The following is a 16,705-nucleotide window of genomic DNA, read 5'->3' as shown; positions in this document are numbered from 1 at the left end:
GAGGGAGGCATCCGCCCAGGACACCCACGTGGGGTGAAACCGCATGGGCTTCTCCTGCCCAGTCTACCCCCGAGCCGGGCCCCATTCTCTGGGAACTCACCCCCCCACAATTGCGGGAGGAGCCCTGCTGGGGCCGCTAATGGCCCGTATCTCAGACCTTCCCAAGGGCTGGGTTAGAGGAGTGACGTAATGCACTCAGCTTGTAGCCCCAACGATGAGCTTCCCTCCGCCCTCTGCTGTTTCTCCGCCTAAGTGCTACTATATAAGGCTCACCAAATCTATGCCATTTCTAACAGAGGGCGAAAACCCCATGCTACTTAGCGGCATGCAAATAACAGCTTGCGTCAAAGGCCGTCCCGTCTTTCCTAGCGCGGGAAATCCCGTTTTCTTCTACTCCTCGGGGACACGCGCCTGCGCTGTAGCCAGAGAGCGGTCCAGGAAGGTGGACCGGCCAGGACTCGGTTGAGAGCGCTATGCCCTCGCGCGGAAGGGGTAGAAGCACCGGCCACACCCGAGGTTCGGAGCAGGTTTCGGGGGCTCAGGATTAGGGTTTGCAAGGGGTTGGAAAGAGAGGGCGGCGGGAGCGCTCACCTCCCCACCCCCTCCTGTGGAGCGGTCCCTGGGAATCGGAGCGTCCCGGGCTTGGTATTGGCGAGAAGAGGGTAGGGCCGCCTGGCGGGACTCTGCAGTGGGGATGGCTGGTGCCCGGGGGCAGGGGTCCGGCCTGACGGTGAGCCGGCTCCCGCTCCCCGGATCCTCTGCTCTGGTGTTAATGTAATCTTGGTTCACTGCCCTGGCTCCTTGTTCTTTCCGTGCCCCTCATGGGATCGTCGGTTCCGAGCAGCAATCCTTTATTGAGCACCTACTATGTGCTTCACTGTTCTGAGCACCGCTGAAGGGCGAAAACAGCCCCTGCCCCCAAGGACCTCCCAGTGCAAACAAGACATATGTGGAATAAATTGGAGATAATCACAGCACTCGCTAGGAAGGCTCTTAAAGGCCATCGAGTTCCGCCCCTGCATTTTACAGATCTAGAACGAGAACTAGAACACAGTTTGCTGTATTGTCTCCACCATTAGACTGTGAATTCCCTGAGAGAAGACCTATCAGCGCTTTGCCCTTTGTCTGAGACATACAAAGTATGCATATCATTAATGCTTCTTGGCTTAACTTGATCAGACAGGGAAGGGACCTTAAAAGCTATTGAGTCCAGCCCTTTCATTTTACACATCCAAAGCTAGAACTGGAAGGGACCTTAGTAACTTTCTAGTCCAGTCCCCTTACAGATGAGGAAACTGAGGCTCAGAAAAGTTAAGCAAGTGTACCCAGGAGGTGGGGGGAGGTAAAACAGCTAGGAATTGTCCTAGGTAGGATTTGAACCAGTCTTCAGTATTCCAGGACCAGCCCTCAAATCTATATCGTGGTATTCCAGGTTCTTCCCTTTCATACTCTTATTGATCCACCCAGACTCCAACCCCTATAGGAGTCCCCGTGTTCCATTTCTGTTTCCTCTCCAGGTTCAAGGGTAAAGCGTCAGTGCCCAGAGCCAGAGTCTGAAAAGAGTGAGGCAGCCTCACCTACCCTCTTATTTCGTTGGCAATGGGAAGACTCAGAGGGTGTCTGGCGCTGGCACTCTTCTGCTCAGGATATGGAGATCACAGAGGCTTTCAGGTCAGTACTATTCAGAACTTCCTATCATTTTCTATGTCTGAAGTTAAGGTTTGGTCCAAAGGATCAGTTTTCCTGGGGACAATTTCCTATTCTAGAAGCAGGAGAATTGAGACCTTCTTTCAGGGACATGCTCAGACTTTTACTCTTGTACTGAATTGGTCTCATCCAGCTTTCTGTGGTAGAGAGTTATTGACTGCAGATATTATCACTGATCTATCGGAGCCTATCGGAGTTGCACTGTCTGCAGTAGAGTTTGAATGCTTGGCAATGTCTGGTACCTTACCCTGCCAGGTGATCTTCAGAATATTCCTGAGACAATTCAAATGGCAGTGGTTCAGTTTCCTGGCTTGGACAATTAGGAAGTAATTAAAAGAGGAAAGTCATTAGAATTAAAAGGACTTGGGAAATACTTCATGTAGAAGGTGGAATTTTAGATTGGACTTAAAAAAATCAAGGGAAACCAGTAGGTGTAGATGAGGAAGAAGAATGTTCTATACATGGGAGACAGCCAGAGAAAATGACTAGAGCTGAGAGATGGAGTATCTTGTTCCTGGAACAGGAGGCAAGTATCACAGTTTGTGGAGAGGAGGGAGTGGGATGTATAAGGTATACTAAGACTAGATAGGTCATGGAGGGCTTTGAACTCCAAACAAAGGATTTTGTATTTGATGTTGGAGTAGAGGAGTGATATGTTTGGACCTGCACTTTAGGAAAATACTTTGGGTGCTGAATGGAGGTTGGGGAGTGTGGGGAATAATGTGGAAAACCTTTAGAGAAGCAGACCCACCAGCAGGCTGTTGTAATATTCCAAGAGTGAGGTGATAAAAGGTCTGCTCTAGAGTGGTGGCAGTATCAGAGGAGAATAAGGGACATATTTGAGAGACGTTCCATAGGTGAAATTGATAGGTTTTACCAACTGATTGGATATGTGGGATGAGAGATAATGAGGAATTTAGAATGACACCTAACTTGTGACAAAAGGATTTTTAAATGTAGTCTGGACTGGACCAGTCCCTAACCTGAGGATGACCAGAGCTGAACAAAGCTGGTGCCAGAGGCTGGTGAGTCAGGAATCAAATAGTGGTTTAATTTCAGAGTGAGGAAAATGCTTGCAAGTGAAGTGTGTCTTCCAGAGAAGGAGGGCTTACTTGCTTATGGCAGGTGTACAGTTTTTGTTTTTGTTTTTGGCTGGGCAATGGGGTTAAGTGACTTGCCCAGGGTCACACAGCTAGTATGCATTATGCATCTGAGGGCAGATTTGAACTCAGGTCGTCCTGGATCCAGGGCTGGTGCTCTATCCACTGTGCCACTTAGCTGCCCCAAGGGGTACAGTTTTTAAGCATGAAAACCACAAAGGGCTGGACTCTAACACAGTCATTTTTAGGTCTTGAGTAAACAGTTTCCAGAGCAGGCCCACTTGTGCAGGCATGTTTTGGGGACAGTACAGGCATTCTTTGGTCCTGTGGGTACAGTCTCCAAGTCACGAGAATTGTTGAGCCTGGTGACTGTCTCAAGTCGTTAGGGTTGTTGAGTCTTGTGATTGTCCATTGGAGTATAGAACCAGAGTTAGTATGGCAGGAACAGGAGTGCAGCACCTGGTTCAGTTCACTTAGCAGTTACAAGCACATAGACTGTTAGCCTATCAGGAGATGTGATTGATCACTTTCTGCTGCAGCACATTGACTGCAGTCCTAGCTCTCAGGTCAGGATCCCCTGGAAAATAGGGAAGCTACAACAAATCTAAGTAGTTAGTATGATCATTGCACATAATATGAAAATCATAAATCCCAATTCTGGGATTTTGCTGTGGCTGAGATCATCCAGAGGGTGACTATAAAGGATTGTTGTTATGCCAAGCTCAGGATACAGCTTGCTTGCTAGGCCTTAGCTCTGGAAAACAGAGTGTCTCTTAATTACTTGACACTTGTGAGCCTGAGGAACTTCGAGGATGGTATTGCCCTTGACAATAATAGGGAACATAGGATGTTGGGGTATGGTGTAGGGGGAAAGATATTATCTATTGGATTTCCAGTTTCTGTCTGAAAGGCAGTTGGAAATGCAAAATTAGAGGTCAGCGGAGAGTGGGGCTATATAGGAAGATTTGAGAATCATCAACATAAAAATGATAATTAAATTTATGGGAGCTGATGAGATCACAAAGTATAGAGGGAGTAGTAGTATAGGGGGAGAAGAGAAGAGGGCCTAGAAATGAACACTTTGGGACATCCATAGTTAGATGGTATGACTTATATGATGATCCAGCATTTAGAAGGTATGACTTAAATGAGAATCTAGCAAAGAAGATGGAGAATGAAGGATCTAATAGGTAAGAGGAGAACTGCAAAAGAAAGTTAGGTTTTCTCTCTGAAAACCTAGAGAGAAGAGAGTATCCAGGAGAAGAAAGTGATCAGCAGTGTCAAAGGCAATTAAGAAATCATCGGTAATTTTGGAGAGAGCAGTTTTGGTAGAACAGAGAGGCAACAGGTAAAAGGATAAGAAGAGAGTTGAGAGGAGAGAAAATGGAGGCTTGTATTAGCTTTTTCAGTCCACAGAGGGCAGAAAAGATAAAGGACAATAATTAGGAGGATGAAAGTATCAAGTGAGGGTTTTTTGAGGATGGGAGCAACATGAGCGTGTTTTGCAGGTAGTGGGGAGGAAGCCAATAGGGAAAGATTGAAGATAGGAGATAAAGTGGAGATGACACAGGGCAACCTGTTGGAGGACATGGGCTGGAATGGAATTGCTTGTACAGGTAGAGAGGATAGCCTGGGTAAGGAGTAAGGCCCCCTCATGTGAGATGGGTAAAGGAGGAGATAGTGGTAGAAGAGGTATGTGTGTATGATTTTCTCTACCTTCTTTTGTTTTTGCCTTTTTTGGTGAGGTACTTGGGGTTAAGTGACTTGCCTAGGGTCATACAGCTAGTAAGTGTCAAGTGTCTGAGGCTGGATTTGAACTCAGGTCCTCCTGACTCCAAGGTCGGAGCTCTATCCACTGTGTCACCCAGCTGCCCCTTTTCTGTACTTTCTTTAGCAACATATGTATAGGAGTAAAAGTGGTGGATGGTGGGAATGAGCCAAGACTGAGGCTTGCCAGGGTGCAATGGGTGATATGATAAGGGGGCTAGGGACTTGAGAACAGTGTAGAGTTGAACTGGGTCAAGATGGGGAAAAGAGGAGAGTGTGGCTACTGCAGGGGAGATGGCCTGGGAGAGAACTGAGGGGTCAAGGAATTGGAGATCACTGTGTGCACAAAGAATTGAGTTGGCAACAGAAGGCAGAGGGGCCGGTGGAAAGCCTAGATTGTGGTCAGATAAAGGGATTTTGTAATTCTTAAACATGGAAGTGGTACATTGTGTGGGTGATTGCAAGAATAAGGGTATGACCATCTTTGTGAGTGGCTGACATGCTGTGAAGGAGTAGGTTATGGGAAGGGAGTAGGTTGAGGAACTGAATGGATGGGGTGTTTGAGGGAGGGTCTGTGTGTATTTTGAAGTTCCCTAGTATGAGGGCAGGAGTTGTGAAGGAGAGAAAAATTGTGAGCCATGTACTGACCTCATTGATGAATGAAGGGGAGTGATCTGGAGGTCTGTAAATAGCAGCTACTAGGATTTTGATTTTAGGAACTTGGGTGGGGATGATTGTTTCAAACTGGGGTTATCTTTCAGGAAAGGAAATGCTTTGGTAAATATCTTATCAGAGAGTGGAAACATGAAGCTTCAGATAGACTTCAAGAAGATGGTCCAGAGGAATTCAAAGACAAGGACTGAGAGGAGGATTGCTGTTGCCATCAAGGAACAGAGCTCCTGTAAGTGTATATTCTTTTATCAAGAAGTGTTCATTTTAGGAACAGATACTGTAAGTCCGTTATTAATTATTTTATCATTCATAGATATGCTTGTAATCTGTACAAATCACATTAATTGTCGATATAATGATTTATAGTGCCTCTCTCTAATCATAACACATTTTGTAATATGAATATTATCTTTATTCCCTGGCACTATCATTAAAAAGGAGTTTTGTTGGGTTTTCTTCATAGACCATAAACAGAAGATCAGGGAACTGATTTGTCTCTTGGGATTTCTCTATTAGATGTTTTGATTTCCAGGACCTTTGGGTGATAGATTACTTGCAACAGACAAAGCCAGCTAATAAACGTTTATTGATTCAGATTTGAAAGACCCAGTAAAACCTTGGGAAAAGAAAGAAATGCAATTTATATTTTCCTTGGAGAACTTTCTGATGCATACTTTAGAGTAGAAGTAATTCAGAATCTTGTCACTTTTATCTTCTTCACCTTAATTCTTATAAAATTCTCCTTTTGATATTGTTACACTTAGATTTTATTTGGCAGTGGCAGAGTGACGAGGAAGATGACTGGATCCCATATGACGCTAAAACTTGCCTGGCTCTGGAGGCAGCTCTAGCAGAAAGCAATGAGTCGAAGATAGATGTGATGTTTGGCCGAAAACATTATACTCTGGATCTGGGCAACATGGTACAAACCAATTGCAAAAGTGGATACCAGCGCAGAATAGAGCGCCGACCTTCAGGTATATGTAGTCATTAGTTTAATGAGAAATGCCTGAGATTCAACATGGGATTGATGTATGAAGAAAGAAATTGCCGATTTGATGTTCTTATGGATATAGCAAAGGAAGAGGGAATGAGCTATACAAGGGCTGCTGTGGTGTTCAAAGAAGTACAGAGACGTACCGGGAAAAGTAACCTGAAGAGAAGGGGCCAGGGGTGGGGGGGCCGGTAAGTAAAGAGACAGCAAGGAGAAAACGTCCATTGTTTCAGGATAGGGCATGATCCATTCACAGGAGCTTGGGGAACACTGTGAAGAACAAGTCTCAGTTCATAGAAGGAATCAAAGAGTGAGGACCAAGAGTCACAAAAAACACCAGAAGTGGAGGAGGTCAGATCCCTAGCTCATGGTCATTCACTGGTTGACAAATGACCTGGGGCCATTAGCTCTTCAGGTATCGTAGATTAAGGAGGAAACTGCTCAGAGACAATATTGATGTCAAGAATATTGGACATAGGAACTGTTGGTAACGTGTGTTGAAGTTTTAGCTTTTTTTCTACTGCCTAACCTACTCTTTGTGAAAAATGCCTCTTTTTCAGAGAAAAAGTCATATTTTATATTTCCTTTATCCTTTCCTTTTTTAAAATGCATTTTTATTGCTATCTTTTGTTTTTAAATCATCTAAAAATTTCCCCTTATATCCTTCCCCCTGCCGCACTCCCAGAGAGATCTCACATGTAAAAAAAAAAATCTGTCTTCTCTTTATGTTGTGCTTTTTTTTGCCTTTAGTGGCTGTGGAGTTGACTGAAGCTAATGGAGGCAGTACTAGAAACAAATCCAGTGCCTTATCTATGGAATGCCCTTCTGAAGCCAAGAAAGCCCGAGGTGAATTCGTGGTACAAGGAGTGAAACAAGCGCTTGCAGCAGAAGATGCTGAGAAGAATGACACAAACAGAGAGAACAAAGGTTAGCTTCAGGTGGGAGAGAAGGGAACATCAAGGGCTTATATTGGACCCTTCAGCTCTGCTGGGTAACTTTTGTGCTACTTTGAGATGTGATCTGAGATAACTATCCTTTGGAGGCCCTGAAGGCTACCGACCCTGTCATTCAACTAAAACAGCCATCTTCAAAGTACCAGTGATCTCTTAATTGCCAAATCTAATGGTCTTTTTCCTTCCCAATCTTTCTTGATCTCTCTGCAGCATCTCACACTACTGATCACTTTCCTCTCTCCCAGAGGGTTCCTTCTCAATTTCCTTTTCTGGTTTTTCAACCTTGTCATGCCCATTAATCAGAGGTATTCCCAAATGGCTCTGTCTGGTTCTCCTTTCTCCTAGTTATCCAGACAGGATTGGTCAGGAAATAGAAAGATTACCATATGAAAAGGGTGTTGGTGTTGGCTAGCCCCTGCATTTTTCTCTGATTCCAGCAGCAGTTGTAAACAATGCTTACCTATATCTCCTCAGTAGTGAAGACCTTGTTACTGAAGGGCAAAGCTCCAGTGGATCCGGAGTGTAAGGTTAAGGTGGGAAAGGTAAGAGACCCTTGACCTAATCCTTAATCAAATTGCTTTGCTATTTTTCTTTAGAAAATAATGTCCTACCTTTGGTAGATATTGCTGCTAAAAGAGGATTTAGTGCTAGTGATTTCACCCCTCCTGTGGCTGGAGGACTATGGGGCCATGTTCAGCCTTATCTCCCCTTTGTCAGCAGATTGTGTACCCTGTCCCCAAAGAACCCATTCCATAGGATGGGAGCATACGTTGGGTGTGGGGCAGAGGCAGTAAGAACTGGGCCATAACTTGATCCTGCTGGAAATAGGGCAGAGAAGTAGGTGTTTAAATTGTAATGCAAGATGTTTGGAGGAGCCTGCTGCCATTGCTTCTGGGATCTGCAAATGAAGATGAGTGCCTTGGTCAGGGCCACTTCTGGCACATTTTCATTGAAGTTTCTCTCTGTCATAATGTGTCTCTGTAGAGATGAGAAAAGTCCTGAGGTCTTGCTCAGGGCCCAGTCTCTCCTGGTGTCAGAGTATAGTGAAGAGAAACCAGGATTTGGGGTTCCAGGAGATCTGGGTTCAAATGCTGCCTTTAACAATGACCAGCTGTACATGGCTGTGAGCACTTGTTTAATGTCTTTGAACCTCATTCTCCTCTGTAAATGAGGGCAGCAATAGTGCTTGAAAACTTCCCTCAAAGTGTTGTTATGAGGACGAGATCGATTATGTAAAGTGCTTTGCAAACGATAATTTTTTGGGGGGGAAATGCCAGCTCTTCTTATATCTGACATGTCATCTTCTAGGCCCACGTGTACTGTGAAGGGGGTGATGTGTATGATGTTATGCTGAACCAGGTAAGAAGGAAAGACCTGTTTTGAAAAATAACTTTTTGTTTACTTGTTAGGGTTCTAGTGTTCATGTGTTTCTAATTCAGGATTCTTTACACTAGGTATTAACTGGCTGGCAGTACTCGCTATAACACAATACTATACCTGCCTCCTATTAGAATCAAATCTTTCTCAAGACGTCTTAAGCTGAAGCTGTTTGTCAGCAGGTTTCCTTGAAAAGCAAAATAAATCACTTTATCAAAAATAATTCCTTGGCTTTCTTTTATAAAGTTACCTTATAGTTCTTATTTAGGAGTGGTAATGGGGAGGGGAGAAAAGGAAAGGAAATTTTTTACTTAATAGGTCTCACCAGTTACAACAGCTTTTCCAATTACAAACCTGTTATGCTGTCTTATACCCACCTCTTCTTTTGCTGGGAAACTGGCAGTTTCTTTTATGCTTTCTCTTCAGAATGAGGACTTTGGATGAAACAAACTACAAGGTCCATTCTAACTCTAAAGTTCTTAAACTATGTTTAGGAGACTGAGAAGGGTAGGGTAGAAAGGTCTATGTAGATAATCAACAGAAGTGTGTGCCAGACCAGACAGTGCAGGGAAAGGTATTCCAGTGTGAAGGCCGGCCAAGCTCTGCTTTGTGGATTTCCCCTCACTCCAATCAATCCACAGCTGTACGCTGCCTCTGCTGCTACTACTTACCGGTCACATTCTTCCCAGAATGGCCTACGTGGCCCCCACTCCACACCCCAACTTGAAGGGTCAAAGATCCCTGCCCTTTGTCCTCTTCAACCATTGTCCTGTTCTCAGCTCTCTGTCAGATTGCTACAAAGCTGCTGTTGTGGTCAGTACCAGCAAAAGAGCAAACATCCAGAACCAAGAACTAGAGTAGTCCTGCCCCTCTAGGTTTGAGGGAGGTTGTTTCTTTGTGATAATTACATTGTAAAATTATTTGTTGTTTTCCCTGGGAAAATGATCACTAGAGACTAGTCTGGATTAAGAACAAGGAGAATCAAATGGCCTGGGAGTTTTAAGGGTGGGGAAGGATGAAGAAGTGGGAGAAGGAGCAAAGGGAACAGCTTACTTGGTACTGAGTTCAGAGCTTCAGGATGCTCACTGGCTTCTTTTTTTTTTTTTTTTTTTAAGTCAGGCAGTTGGGGTTAAGTGACTTGCCCAGAGTCACACAGCTAGTAAGTGTTATGTGTCAGGCAGGATTTGAACTGAGGTCCTCCTGACTTCAGGGCCTGTACTCTATGCACTGCACCACCTAGCTTCCCTCACTGGCTCTTCTGATCCTTGGAATTGCAGAATGCTTTCTAAAATCTGTAAGGAAATGGCAGTTTCTTTTGGTTCTCATTCCTCTTCCTCAGCGCTTTCTCATAAAATTAAGTTTTCTCTCCCACACTGCTTATTTCCCAGGGGATAATTGGTGTTTATATCCAAAGAAGAGTCATTTGTTTATGTGAATTTCCTATGCAAACTGGCTTATGTTTGTGTGCTCTCTTTTTATCTCAATTATAGACCAATCTCCAGTTCAACAATAACAAGTATTATATCATCCAATTGCTGGAAGATGATGGACAGAAAAACTTTAGTGTCTGGATGAGATGGGGCCGAGGTGATGGATTTGGGAGTGGGGGTGGGGTTCATCATTTGAAAAGATGTTTTTGTTTTTTTTTTGACTAGGCAATGGGGTTAAGTGACTTGCCCAGGGTTACATAGCTAGTAAGTGTTATGTATCTGAGGCTGGATTTGAACTCAGGTCCTCCTGACTGCAGGGCCAGTGCTCTATCCACTAGGCCACCTAGCTGCCCCTATTTGAAAAATTGGAAGGACAATTTGCCAATAACTGAAGGCTTTTCTGGATTAGAATTGATCATATGGGAACCCTGAGGGGTAGGAGTGGTAGAAAGATCAATCTGGGTTTCTTGAGGAAAGAAATATAGTTCCTGCTCCTGAGGTGGAAGTAAGTACAAAGAGAAGCAGTCTCTATCCTGCAGCATCTAAGAGGACCCTATCAAAACTAAGAGCAATTTGGCAGTTAGCTTTGGGTCTTACTGTCTTTTATGGCAGATGTATGTGTTATCTGTATTGAGAAAGTCAACATATCTCCGAACTCTACCCAGCTCCTCAAGCCCTGTAATTTCTTTGTCCCCTTCAACCATTGTGGCCTGTTTTTGGCCTAGCAGTGAATAGCAGTTATGAAGAAATGATGTTTTTCTCTGTCTTTAGCAGCTGTACAGTGGTTGAGCTTCTCTGAAGGACTGACATTCTCACTGGTATTTCCTTTGCAGTTGGGAAGGTTGGACAGCACAATTTGGTGACCTGTTCTGGGGACCTCAACAAAGCCAAGGAAATATTTCAGAAGAAGTGAGTGGCCTAGCAAGTGGGTAGGAAAGTATCCTCCAAAGCATCTCTTCTTTTAACTAAGATGTTACCTTCTTAGTCAAGTAGGAATTATCAGCTTAACCTCTCTGAAGCTGACTAAAGGGGCCATAAAGTTCAAGTATATGGTGTTGGGCTGGATTATTTGGGAAGGCAGGGGGAAAAAGAGACTTCAGTGTCTGGAGAATATCTAACTAGAGATCTAAGACTGTCTTTACTCCAACTCCAGTTTCCTCCTTCCTCTCCCTGCCCCCCGCCCCCATGTATCCCAACACCTACTAAAGTCCCTAGACATACCTGCATATCAAGACAGAAAAATGGGAGCTATTTGCGCTGTCCTGGGCTCTTCTATGCCTAGGTTCAGTGATTTATGTACGTATACATTGAATACTCCTAGGATCTCCTAGGATCTTTCCTCTAAGTTCTCTCTCTTTCCTGGCTTTTCCCATCCCTCCAGAATCCTTGAGTACAGGTTTTATGGGAAAGCGATATATGAGAGCATTCTGTGCAGAAAGTGGGGCTTTAAGAAGATCCTTTGTGAGGAGGCAGTCCTCCCAGGACTGCTGAAAATGCCCTTGTAGCTTCATCCATGGGAGTTTTCCCCCTTCTCCTTTGAACTCCACAGATTTTTTGACAAAACAAAGAATAGTTGGGAAGATCGTGGCAGCTTTGAGAAAGTCCCTGGGAAATATGATATGCTGCAGATGGACTATACAACCAATACTCAGGTATACTATAACCTTACCTCTGGGGAAAAGCTATTCCGTCTCACTGTCAGGATGAGAGCTAGCAAAATGATCATGCTGTAGTCAGCACACCTTAGCTGGAGCTACCTTTTCCTCTGAGGATTGACCATTCCCTGAGGACTAGGACTTACTAATTTTTGTGACTGATAAGCCTGGTTAGTTGGAGCTATCAGAATGAGACGGGGTAGACAGGAGGAGGGAGCAGATCTCTCTTATGTCCTTAGAGGTTATAGGGAATTTTCATTTGCTGTTTTATGGTGCATTAGTAGAAGAGTAGTGTATATTACAAAAAAGGTAGCGGTCCAATTGTATTGTGCATTGGTAAGATTCCTTCTGCAGTATTGTGTTCAGCTCTGGCTACCATTCTTTAAGCAGAGGGCCACTGATAAATAGAATTGTGATCAGATAATAGTGACCAGGACACTAAAGGCTCTGGAAATAGCCAAAGGAATTAGAGATATTTAGCTTGTAAAAGAGGACTTGGGACTTGATAGCTATCTTCAAGTATTTGAAAAGGAAGTAGATTTATTCTGTGTTTCTTTAGAGTGCTGATGTAGGAACAACGGGCAGAAATTACAGAGGCAGATTTGGCTCAATGTAAAGAACTTTTTGAGAACTAGATATGGTGGATAGAGAGCTTGCCTTGGAGTCCAGAGGATTTGGCTTGCAATTCAGCCTTAACTCATTGTGGTCACTTAACCTCTCACTGCCCCAGGCAATTCTTTAAGACTTCTTTACAAAGGACCTCCCCATCTATATTGGTTGAGGAAGTTCCTTATGGAGGATTGCTTCTGCCAATGAAATCACAAATCTAGAAAAAAAAGAAAAAAGAACTTTGTAATGATAAAAGATATCTAAAAATGGAATGGGTTGCCTCTAAAAATAATGAATTTGCTACCACACGAAGTACTCAAACAGAGACTGCGTGACTTTGTTTATGTAGAAGAGGTTTATGTAGTGGATAGAACTAGATTACCTCTATAATCCTTTCCAGATAGGTTCTGTAATCTGTCTCAGGGTGAAGAAGAATCAAAGGAAGGGACATTTGCTCCCATTTCACCTCCCAAAGTAGAGTGTCAGCTAGAGCTTCCAGTCCAAGAGTTGATGGAGTTGATTTGCAACATTCAGACCATGGAAGAAATGATGGTGGAGATGAAGTATGATATCAAAAAAGCCCCACTGGGTATGAGCCCTGTATTGAATTCTTCACTTCTTTCCCCAGTCCCCAAAGTGGAATGTTCTTTCTCTCCCATGAGTCTAGGTTGGGCTTCCCTGGTAGTAGTACTGAATTGGAGGTGGCATAAGGAGAGGGAGCCTGGAATTTGTTGTCTAAAGAGAAAGATCAGAAACTCATTTAGGAAATCTGGTATTTGACTGGGTCTATAGGGAAGCTGACGGTGGCACAAATCAAGGCAGGTTACCAGTCACTTAAGAAGATAGAAGATTGCATCCGGTCTGGTCGCAGTGGGCGAATCCTGGTGGAAGCATGTAATGAGTTCTATACCAGGATCCCACATGACTTTGGGTAAGGTTGCTTCTGGGATACCACCATCATAATATCTCTTCAGTCTTTTGTCCTTTCCATCAATGCCAAGAACTTTACCAGCAGAAGAAAGTAACTTTATTGACAGTCTCTCAGCCCTTGAGAAACAAAAGGCTTTCTTCAATCCAAAGCTAGGATTGTACAACTCAGGAAATGGGGAGTCTGTGAAATGCAGTCAGTCTCTTGTTTAGGAATTTGAGTCTTCTTGTCAGATTATATCCCTCATCTTCAGCTAAATTAGAGTTCCTAGGTTTAGAAAGAATTGAACCTAGCATTGTTAAGTACCAGGGAAACACCCCTTTCTTTGACTGCAAGCAGATTTATTCCTTGTTATTTCCCACAACTGTAAAAGAAGTACAGTCATTCTCCCATGAGAACCTGTTATCAGGAGATAAATCAAATATCCATAAGCATCCCATGTAGAAGGGAATTCTGCAGTCCTTTGTGACGCAAGCCTTAAGTTAGAAAATTAGAAAGTTTTTCCTTTCTAACTCTTGTCCTATTCATAGTACCTGGAAATATACCTGGAAATTCTATTCTCAGGTTTTGATCTACTCTAAGTAATCTGGTTCCTTAGCCCACTTTTTTATGGAGTTTATTTTAGTCCTTTGAGTCATTCTTCTTGTGAACCACTAACACTTGTGTACACAACAATTTGCTTATATCTCTGGTCCTAGGCTCCACACTCCACCACTAATCCGAACAGAGCAAGAATTGAAAGATAAGATACAGCTTTTGGAGGTGAGAGATGTGTGCGTTGATGGATGTCCTACTTCATTTAGCTTTATTAGCCCTGGGATTCATCTCTCACTGCTATCTATCTTATACCTTCAGGCACTGGGAGACATTGAAATTGCTATCAAGCTGGTGAAGACAGAGCTGAAGACCCCAGAGCACCCACTGGACCAGCATTATAGAAACCTGCATTGTGCTCTTCACCCCCTGGACTATTCCTGCCATGAATTCAAAGTGATAAAAGATTTCTTTTTCCCCCATTGAAAGTGCTCCTGTTTCCTTTTCCTATTATCATTTCTGATATTAAGCTATAAAATCCATTCACAAAAAGAATCCATATTTTAATCAACCATAAGATCTTTAGCTAAGTGGGGCTTCTTCCTAAATGGCTTGTAAAATCTGTTGGAGCCTGAGAAAGATACTTCTGCCTACATGCATCAAGGAGCCCATGTGGGGTTAGCGATCCCAAGCCCAAAATCATTAATTTCTTCAATCTCCTCATCCAGGTGATCTCGGAATATCTACATTCTACCCATGCTCCTACTCATAATGACTATACTATGACCTTGCTTGATGTCTTCGAAGTGGAGAAAGAGGGTGAGAACGAAGCCTTCAAGAAGGATCTTCCCAACAGGTCTGAGTTTGTTTCTGGCTTTGGTATGAAAAGCTTCTGATCTCTCTTCAACTAATTCCCTAAAGAACTGAGTGTGTTCGTATGATTTGCAGAGAGGGAGGAAAGGAAACTGGAGACTTGGTCCTCTCCATAGCCTAGCTGGAAGGGAAACAACAAAAGATACAGGTTGATATTAATGGCTCTTCCTTAGGATGCTGTTGTGGCATGGTTCTCGATTGGGTAACTGGGTGGGAATCCTAAGCCATGGACTTCGCATTGCTCCACCAGAAGCTCCCATCACAGGCTACATGGTGAGTACAGTTGAAACTCTCAGGTTGAACAAGATAGAGTCATCACCTTTCTTTGACGTCTTTAAAGTGGGAACTCTTCCTGTTCTGGTGATGATTCCTGAGGTTCCTCATAGCTCTAGCTGGATACAGAAGTTAGGCCTCAACTCCCTTCAGTGGTCATGGAAATTGTGACTGTGATGTCTGGGACTGATATAAACTGAGGTGCCTTTCACCCCCCAATGGACTCCCAACTGAACTTCACAGTTGTTTCTTAGGTATTCTAAGGAAAATAGAATTGAGGATCTAGATATTCTGAACCCCTCTGATAGCTAGAGCTTTTCTTATAAGGCTTTAACTTCTAAAGGCTTTTTATCAAGGCTTCTGACTCCTAAAACAAAACAAAAAATACCTGTTCCTTTTTTTTTTCCTAGTCCTTAGAAAGCAACAGCCTCCACTACCCTCATTATGTCCACTCAGCTAAAGTAGGAAACACAGTGAAAGCCCTAACTCCAGGGAATGAGTTGATCTTTTGTTCAAGATGTTTAAAATCTAGGGCTAGTGGTATATTCAGCTATACCTTTTTTTCTATGGACTCAGATGCTGACCTAGGCATATATCTGTCAATTGCAGTTTGGAAAAGGAATATACTTTGCTGACATGTCCTCCAAGAGTGCCAACTACTGCTTTGCCTCACGCCTGAAGGATGTTGGGCTGCTGCTGCTATCAGAGGTGAGGAAGGGGCTCATCTGATAGGACCCACTTCCTATCAGCCTTAGCCCTCATCATGGTGGGAGGAGAGGATGAAAATAAAAACCCTTTCCTAGGCCCGGTCATTTTCTGCTACACTACTGCATTCAGCTGAAATGAGGCAGAGAATGATGAAAATGCCAATAGTCTTCCTTCTCAGGGAAAGCATGATGGTTTACTGGGAGTCAGAAGATCAGGGTTCAAGTCCGAGGCCTGCAAATTATCAGCTCTGCGACCTCAAGCTAGTCACTTCCACTCTAACTCTTAAGAGAATGTTAATGAGAGAATTGGTGACTGATTCTATTAAAATCCTTTCCATTTGGTATCACCATCAGCTGTCAGAGGAGAAGTGTGGCATGTGAATTCCAAGGACATTTTCTCTTGTAGGTAGCTCTGGGTGAATATAATGAGCTGCTGGAGGCCAATCCTGAAGCAGCAGGACTGCTACAGGGCAAACACAGTACCAAGGGGATGGGCAAGATGGCTCCCAATCCCTCCCATTATGTTACTCTGTAAGTAGTCACAATTATCTTGACCAATCCCATTATTCTTTCTATTCCTTGGCCAGAAAAGTTTTTAACAAAGCTTTTCTATCTTCTTTCCTTTGGTAGGAATGGAACCACAGTGCCCCTAGGACCAGCAAGTAACACAGGAGTTCTGAACCCACAGGGCTATACCCTCAATTACAATGAATTCATTGTCTATGACCCTAGCCAGGTTCGTATGCGATACCTGCTAAAAATTCGATTCAACTTCCCCCAGCTCTGGTGAGGGTCCCAAGATCATTTGTTTTCTGCCCTCTTCAGGTTAGCTCACCAGTGACGAATCAGACAATATAGAACTTGTGATTTTGCTGATATTTTTGTATAATAAATATATTGAAAAGCTGGCATTGTGGCATCTTCAAACTTCGTCTCCAGCAGATGATTGTCTCTGTCCAACCATCTTACTCCCATGACAGAAAGTACACATGGCCCTGGGCATCTCCCACAGCCAGTTGCAGGGTGGACATAGGCCCAGGTCTTGGCTCCACACAGCTTACTGCTCCCTCACAACGGAAGAGGCCCCTCTATAACAGACACAAGGAGATAGTCTCACTTTTTAGGC

The 16,705-nt window shown here is 43.7% G+C and overlaps 2 protein-coding genes and 1 long non-coding RNA gene across 5 annotated transcripts in view; 1 reads left to right on the top strand and 2 right to left on the bottom strand.

The window, feature by feature from the left end:
• Window positions 1-398: 398 nt before the first annotated feature.
• Window positions 399-16,487, top strand: PARP2 (poly(ADP-ribose) polymerase 2). Of its 3 annotated transcripts, XM_027842952.1 has the most exons (19): window positions 399-516; window positions 1,518-1,671; window positions 5,336-5,475; window positions 6,011-6,223; window positions 6,991-7,167; window positions 7,668-7,735; window positions 8,502-8,552; window positions 10,061-10,157; window positions 10,834-10,909; window positions 11,550-11,652; window positions 12,688-12,853; window positions 13,057-13,195; window positions 13,891-13,954; window positions 14,048-14,182; window positions 14,455-14,582; window positions 14,773-14,872; window positions 15,482-15,580; window positions 15,986-16,110; window positions 16,210-16,487. In XM_027842952.1, the coding sequence occupies exons 1-19, from the start codon at window positions 474-476 to the stop codon at window positions 16,367-16,369; spliced, it is 2,238 nt and encodes a 745-aa protein (XP_027698753.1). In that variant the 5' UTR covers window positions 399-473; the 3' UTR covers window positions 16,370-16,487. The 3 variants fall into 3 exon arrangements, with proteins under 3 accessions (XP_027698753.1, XP_027698752.1, XP_027698751.1); XM_027842951.1 differs by having other exon boundaries at window positions 7,671-7,735; window positions 13,891-14,182; XM_027842950.1 differs by having other exon boundaries at window positions 13,891-14,182.
• Window positions 12,166-12,756, bottom strand: LOC114028679. The gene is made up of 2 exons (XR_003567396.1): window positions 12,647-12,756; window positions 12,166-12,481 (listed from the first exon to the last, which is right to left on the bottom strand). It is a non-coding gene; the product is annotated as an uncharacterized LOC114028679 (long non-coding RNA).
• Window positions 16,447-16,705, bottom strand: part of TEP1 (telomerase associated protein 1) — a 53,073-nt gene continuing 52,814 nt past the window's right edge. The window contains 1 exon segment of the mRNA XM_027842953.1: window positions 16,447-16,667. Coding sequence (XP_027698754.1) covers window positions 16,545-16,667 — 123 coding nt within the window. The 3' untranslated portion in view covers window positions 16,447-16,544.

This window comes from Vombatus ursinus, unplaced genomic scaffold (assembly GCF_900497805.2).
Source record: "Vombatus ursinus unplaced genomic scaffold, bare-nosed wombat genome assembly UNPS02014894.1, whole genome shotgun sequence".
Taxonomy (NCBI): Eukaryota; Metazoa; Chordata; class Mammalia; order Diprotodontia; family Vombatidae; genus Vombatus; species Vombatus ursinus.
The sequence above is the reverse complement of the archived record's forward strand: the minus strand, read 5'-3'. Positions and strand labels throughout refer to the sequence as shown.